Source organism: Pistacia vera, unplaced genomic scaffold (genome assembly GCF_008641045.1).
Source record: "Pistacia vera cultivar Batoury unplaced genomic scaffold, PisVer_v2 Contig206, whole genome shotgun sequence".
Taxonomy (NCBI): Eukaryota; Viridiplantae; Streptophyta; class Magnoliopsida; order Sapindales; family Anacardiaceae; genus Pistacia; species Pistacia vera.
The window spans coordinates 954,911-962,684 of record NW_022196009.1 but is presented as its reverse complement, the minus strand read 5'-3'; the positions used below and the strand labels follow the sequence as shown (position 1 = coordinate 962,684).

At 35.5% G+C, this 7,774-nt stretch overlaps 1 protein-coding gene across 2 annotated transcripts; it reads right to left on the bottom strand.

The window, feature by feature from the left end:
• Positions 1-564: 564 nt before the first annotated feature.
• LOC116129084 (zinc finger BED domain-containing protein RICESLEEPER 2-like) lies at positions 565-4,216 on the bottom strand. Of its 2 annotated transcripts, XR_004127847.1 has the most exons (4): positions 3,966-4,216; positions 1,208-1,673; positions 786-1,105; positions 565-708 (listed from the first exon to the last, which is right to left on the bottom strand). XR_004127847.1 is itself a non-coding variant. In XM_031414844.1 (3 exons), exons 1-2 carry the CDS (start codon positions 1,496-1,498, stop codon positions 965-967), a joined length of 432 nt encoding a protein of 143 aa, XP_031270704.1. In that variant the 5' UTR covers positions 1,499-2,301; the 3' UTR covers positions 565-708; positions 786-964. The 2 variants fall into 2 exon arrangements, 1 of the variants encoding a protein (XP_031270704.1); XM_031414844.1 differs by lacking the exon at positions 3,966-4,216 and having other exon boundaries at positions 1,208-2,301.
• Between the last annotated feature and the right edge of the window lie 3,558 nt (positions 4,217-7,774).

The window sequence follows — 7,774 nt, the reverse complement described above, 5'->3', positions numbered from 1 at the left end:
CTAGAATAGTATTTCCCAAATAATTAAACAAACAAGTATTTTGGGAATATGATAGAGAATAGGGTTTGAAATAATAAAACAAACAAGCCCTTAATTATTTATATCTAGTAATCATCTAAAAGGCATTCTAGTAAATTGGTATTTTCAGGACATCTGTGATTACTATTAACCAAACACATTAATTGTTAATACATCCCAATTGAACCAAGTACAATAATAATTTAAACCCGGTAATCTACAATGTAATCTTTCTTTCCGGTAATATTTTTACTAAGATAAAAAAACATTATATGATCCAAACGCCCCCTAATAGTAATACAAATAAATAAACACAACAAGTCAATAACATAAAATCCAAAACTACAAATACCAACCAAAATAAACAAATACATAATCACTAATACACATAAACACTAATAGTAATAGTAATACAAATAAATAAACACAACAAGCTAATAACATATAATACAAAACTACAAATACCAACCAAAATAAATAAATACATAATTACTAATACACATAAATAAACACAATAAATCAATAAACTACAAATACCAACTAAAATAAACAAATACATAATCAAATGCTCAACACAAAACATTTTTAGGGCAACAAATGTTCATCCCACAGTGGAGGTGATAGAGTCTCTTGATTCCACAGACCCGGGATTAGTTAATGGCACATCAAGATCATCATCCGAATCATCATCTACAAAACAATAATCAACTACAAATGTTAATAAATGTAAATAACAAAATATATGAAATATTATGTTAACATGCTACCTGTAAACTCATATCCATATAGCCAAGTCCGAGGGCATATCAAAGATTCTGCATTTTTTTGGTCGAAGTGAGCTTCGATATTTGTTAAACACTTTACTGCCAATACTAAAAGCGAACTCCGAAGCAACGGATGTTATTGGTATTGCCATGATATCACGAGTCATCATGGCAAGTACCAGCTAACGATCGTGATTGTTCTTCCAATGATCGAGGATATCCAAATTCTGATATTTGATGCAATCAAACCTCATCTCTCCCAAATAAAGATCTAATTCGGATTTCTTAGTGGAAATGAAATCACTCTCATAGTTGTCAAAATCCTGCACCATTTAAATAGTTAAGTGTCAAAAGTTAAAATTAAACAATAAACAATATTTTATTTATCATAAGAATATAAAAACTAAAAAAGTATAGTGACTTACAAAAGAATGATCTACACGCGTACCAAGAGTAGGACCACTCGCAGGAGAAACAACTGAAGGTGAGCCAGGAACTTCTTTGGAACATTGAGCCTCGTAAGCTTGAAAAAGCTTTTGCAAGTTATTCTTAACAACCTCCAACTTCCATGTAGTAGTAGCTAAATCATAAACTTTCTTGAAAGCATACTCCACAAACTGAAACTTGAGACGTGGGTCAAGAGTAGTTGCAATCGTCAACACAAGACTATAAGAATCCCAATATTTTGTAAATTTTGGGATCATTTGTTCTGCCATGCTCCTAACAACTCCATCCTCACTTATCCTCTCTTCAATTAAACGCAACTGAATTTCTCATACACATTTCAGGTACAAGTTTGTTGTATGATATTTAGAACGCGAGAATAAAGTCGTAATATCATAAAATGGTTCCATGAACTTGTATATCCTCGCCCTCTATCCCATTCGTCATCTGATGGACAAAATTTATAATTGAGATCTATTGTTGATAAAGCCACAAACACAGGACGATATATTAACGTCGTTTCAAGCATTAAAAATGTCGAATTCCATTAGTGGAAACATCCAATCTCAACCCCATTTAGCTTTTCACTCCCATTTGTACCACAAGTTCTCCAAACTTGATTCTTCTAGCCTCAGTTGCTTTAATATATTTCACACTATCTCGAATCTTATTTAAAGCAATACTAGTAGCTTTTAATCTTTCTTGAACAATAAGATTCAAGATATGTGCAAAACATCGCACATGGAAAAATTCACCCCTACATAACAAAACATTCTGCACGCAAAGCTGGTTCCCCAAGATATCCTTCATCCTATCATTACTACTTGCATTATCCAAAGTAATTGAGAAAACTTTCTTTTCAACTCCCCTTTTTTGCAAGAAATTCATAATATTATCTGTTAAAACAACCCCTAAGTGTGGAGGAGGAATACGGCAAAAGTTCAGTATTTTACTTTGTAACTCCCAATCCTCATCTATATAATGAGCTGTCAAAGAAATATATCCCTCAATTGTACCAGAAGTCCAAACATCAGAAGTTAAGCATATTCTACTAGTAAGCCTCCCTAATTTAAGCTTAGTTTTTTGCTTCATCCTTTCATATATTTTTAAGCAATCCGCCTTAGCAATGTTCCTAGAATAATGCTTAAGCTCCTTACACACATACGAAAAGACTCTTCTAGTTCCTTGATTCTCCACATATGAATATGGATAATTATGTTGAATAATTGATAATGCCATATGTTCATGATAAGTCTCTTGACTAATCTTTCTACTTTGCAATCTATGATCATGATCAATCAATAATTGCCCTACATCATGGTTGCCACCTTTTGGACAACCTCTTATATGACGCTTCAAATTTTTAGTGCCATGTGTGGCACTATCATATGCATAAGTTTTATTGCATGTCTTACACCTAGCCCTCTCATTCTTATTTTCATCAACATATGTCTCAAGGAAATTCCAAACTTCTGATGTTTTACGTTGATTTATAGAACTAGTTGCATGAATACTATAATTAGAAGGAGGTGGCGTTACCCTAGAAGCATCGTCACTTGCTCTCACATTAACCATGTATATATCTATAGTTTAAGAATCTGCCATGTCAATGCTTGAGACTACAAAAAAAAAAAANGACTGTCAAAAGTGAAGTTACATATAGATCACTTCTTTATTGTTCCAAGGAGTTGTTGCGGAAAACTCAAATCATCATCCCAACCTACAACAGCCTCAACCTCAAAGAGCTGCCATTAAGAAATGCAGTGAAGAAATCATTTCAGTCAAAATTTTGACAACTTAAAATTAATATGTAACAGCCTGCAGCATTCGTGAAGACAAAACCTCAATGTTTTACACATAAGTATTTCCTTGATCCATCAACATGGGAGCAAAGGAACTGAAAGAATGAATAGGCATGGTAGTGGACTACACATATAATTCCAGGTCAATGAGACATCACGGTTTAATTCTTAATCTCAGGTCTAATCATAAGGGCAGATATTGGTGCAAAATCATTATACGCTAGTAATTTGCATAACATCAGATCATTTCAAAGCAAACTACAAATTAATATTTGATATGATCAAACAAAATTATTTATGAAAATAAATCAGCTAAGTTCCTAAACAAGTTATGTATATAGTTGTCATGCAGTAACTTTAAGCATCATTTTATCTAAAGCCAATAAGAACTATAGATAACAGAATTCAACAAGTTATGAAGTAGCTTTTTCTCATAGGAAAAAAGTTATGCAGGGGATCATGATATTCTGAGCTTGAGGAGTGCTAGAATGCACATTCGATTCTTAAGAGCAATCTCTTAATGCTAAAACAATAAAGGATAGGACAACTTATAAATGCCTAAAAATGCGACCCAAGTGGAATGTCGTGTACAAGATGATGAAATGATCATGCGGCAGATTTATACAAGATCAAGATTTCTCCAGTCAATCAAAGTTGTGGTGGGTTTGCCTCCACAGTCCACAGTCCACAGTCCACCCAATGATTTTGATAAAAAGATTCGCCACTATACCTCCACTAATATCAACTTGACTGATAGAGACACTTATGGTGCAAATTATACATTACAATATGAAAGTGCAGATATTACTAAATGCTTGAAGGTTCTATCCTCACATTAAAGGGATTCGAAAGCGGCAACAAATTAACCATTCAAAGCAAACACCAAACTACAACAAATTAAGCATTCAGTTTCCACAAAACAGCAAATTAAACATACCAGAGATGGCGACGGCAACGGTGAGATTGTGAGACAGGAGAGTTGCGACGGTGAGTGGCAAGTGGCGACTGTGAGAGAAAGGAGATGGCGAGTTGCGACAGTGAGAGAAAGGAGATGGTTGGCAACGGTGAGAGAGAGGAGATGGTGAGTGGCAAGTGGCAACTGTGAGAGAAAGGAGATGGCGAGTTGCGACAGTGAGAGAAAGGAGATGGTTGGCGACGGTGAGAGAGAGGAGATGGTTGGCGACGGTGAGACTAGAGAGAGTTGCGTTTAGACTGAGAGTGAACTGATTTAGGGATTTCAAACCCCTTATTTTTATTTAAATAATAAATGGGTACTTGCGGGTACACCCGTATAACCCGTTGAAAATACAGGCCGAGTCAGGTACAGGTCCAAAAAAATGAGTTTAATGCATTAAACCCACACCCTATATTTTTTACCTGAGTCCGGGTCGACCCGCGGGTCTGGACCCATTTTGCCAAGTCTTATTTATTATAAGTGGCCTTTAGTTATTGATTCATACCATATTATTTAGGATACAAGTAATGCTTGAATTGAATTGATCATTTTGGTGTTAAAAAAATAAAAAACAATTTACTTTTTCTGTCCTCTTTAGTATATTTGACAATATATTTGATGATCATATTTCATTATTTGTCATATGAAGAAAAAGTTGCTTTCAAATTTAAAACATTATAACCCATGTCCATTTATTAAAATTGCTTCGCAAATCAATTTATGATTCATGATGTAAAAAATCTTGGGTCGGTTTGTTTTATTATTTTGGATAAGATTTTTGAAAAAGTAAGAGTTGGGTGGGAATAACGAGGTAGGATGTGAAAATTACAAAAATACCCCCTAGGTTTGTAAATTTACTAAACACCCCTATGGTAAAAATATTAAAAATTACAAAAATACCCCCACCCACCCATTGAATACCAGCAGTCGGCCACCACCACCGGAGGTGGTGGCCAGAGTTGTCGTATCAGTGCACGACCGGCTGGATCTAGCTGGTCGTGCGCCGAGATAACCTTTTCTAGCCAGATCCACCGTGGATCTGGCCACTGTGTGCCAGACCTAGCCACATTTGGTCGTCAATGATGACCAAAGATGTGGCCATCGTTGATGGTCAACGATGACCATATTTTGGCTGTCGTTGACAACTAGCTACAGCCAAAGATTTGGTCGGAAAATGCTATATCGGCATACTACTGGCCAGATCCAGCCGGTAGTGCACCATTATACCATATTCCAGCTACCTTTAGGCAATGGTGGTCAGAATCTGGCAAATGTGGGTGGGTGGGGGTGTTTTTGTCAATTTCTGAACTTTTTTTCGAGGGGTGTTTGGTTAAATTAATAAACTTAGGAGGTTTAAAAATAGTTGAATATAATATAATAGTATTTTTATAATAGGGAAACAAACGTGTATTTTGGAAATAGTATGAATAAGATAGGGAAAAATATTAAAACAAATAGACCCAAGAGTGTTTGCTTTTGTTTCATTCTTACATAGTTTTTGGGAATAAATTAAGAATTTTATATGTTAGGAAATTTCGATTAAGTCAGCATGATATATTAAGTCAGCATGATATATTAGGTTGTAGTCGGATCCGATATGAATGCGTATGACTAATCATGTTTCGTATAATAAAGCCTATTTGGTCATGTGTTGTTCATATGCGGAAACGAACGATAGTCAAGAGGGGATCCATTGACTCGGAAATATAGGATCGGGAGTCCCGCTGACTCCATCCGGATTCGAGTTCCTAGACAAACATCGATAAATGTCAAAAAACAGAATCTCTGGCCAAAGTCTATTATTAGTCATACAAAAGCAAGTTTGTGATGACGAGTTCCTGACATATTAATCGACGATTCGGTAGAAGATCGAGTTTAGGATTTTGACGTTCCATGAATCCGTGCTCGATCAGGATATGTCAATGGAGGGACTTTACCTGCATGGTACGTATGATTGCGTACCAGAACTGGCTCACGGCTAATCCACGGTGGACCTACATGGTCACACCAATAGCCTTGAGAAGTTAGAGAGGGATGAGAGAGAGAAATGATTATCCGAAGAGGGCTAGCACCTTCCGAGGGTAATAACGGGATTTCTATAGTAATAGTTACATAGAAAATTATTTGTGATATTTTAAGGGTTAAAATGGTCAAGCAATAATTNAATAAAACCAATGCACTTTTGTCCCCATTATTGAATCCAATTCAATAATAATATTTAATAAATCCTTATTACCCTTGGTTAGTGCTAGCTATCCATGGATAATCATTTCTCACCAATACGTTAATTCGAATGCAACTGTTTATGTTCGAACATCATTAATCTGATTAATGATATGTATTACTCTCTCTCCTTGAGCTTGGTTTTATGTGTGACAATTTTGGTTCACTGTGATCTAGCCATGGGCCCAATATATGTTTCGTTATAACTCTTTATAATCGAAACTCCTACTGATTATGCTAGACGTCTAGCAATGTTCCATAACCTCTAAACCACAATGAAGTGTAAACTCCAATGAACCTTTTCTGATCGTACGTATTGTGTAGTAAAATCCCTCCATCATCTAATCCCAATCAAGAATGGTTCATGGTATGTCAAAACCCTTAACTTAATCTTTAATTGAATTGTCAATCGATACAATGGAACTCGTCAACATGAAATTACTTTTCATCTGACATTCATTATACTCTGGCTAGAGATTTCCCTTTTCCAATGTTTATTGACATTCTGTTAGTGTATATTAGTGTATGCCCTAGAAAATATACGTGTTGTCGGTTTTAGAGCATTTTGTCTTGTATCTATATATCATAAATAATATAAGAAAGAGTTCTTCAATTCATATATATAAATTGCTTTCTTTATTCAGTCATGCATTTAAAATAAAGTATGTATATGAATTGTCCAGATGATTCATTTAATTAGTAAATGAATTATCGAAAAGGGTTCTCTATGGAAGCAATATAATTTGGGAAACTATATTGCACAGTAGGCATATTGGATGCTTCCGAAAGATATCATGAGTTGATATAAGTACGGATGACAATGATAGTCATGTCACTGGGGCATTGGTATGGATTAACGGTTTGTGAACTGTTTTTTGAATGTGACTGAATAACGACAAATCACTTGGAAAAGTATGTAGTCAATGATTTATCGTTTGGTTATATCAGTGCACGATGTAGTCCTTTGACCTAAGACATTGTGGTCAGATCCGATATGGATGCGTATGGTTCATAGGGTGTATAAGTACGAGACTAGTCATGTTTTGTATGATAAAGCCTATTTGGTCATGTGTTGTTCATATGCGGAAACGAACGATGGTCAAGAAGGGATCCATTGACTCAGAAATATAGGATTAGGAGTACTGTTGACTTCATCCGGATTCGAGTTCCTGGTCGAACATTGATAAATGTCGGAAATCAGAATCTCTAGCCAGAGTCTATTATTAGTCATACAAAAGCAAGTTTGTGATGATGAGTTCTGGACATATTGATCGACGATTCGGTAGAAGATCAAGTTTAGGATCTTGACGTTCTATGAATCCATGCTCGATCAAGATATATCAATGGAGGGACTTTACCTGCATGGTACATATGATCTGAAATGGGTTCAATGAAGTATTTCTTCATCGTGGTTTAGGGACTATGACACATTGCTAGATGTTTACCATAGTCGTTGGGTGGACAGGTTTTCAGATTCATCCAGAACTAGCTCACGGCTAATCCACGGTGGACCTACATGGTCATACCAATAGCCTTGAGAAGTTAGAGAAGGATGAGAGAGAGAAATG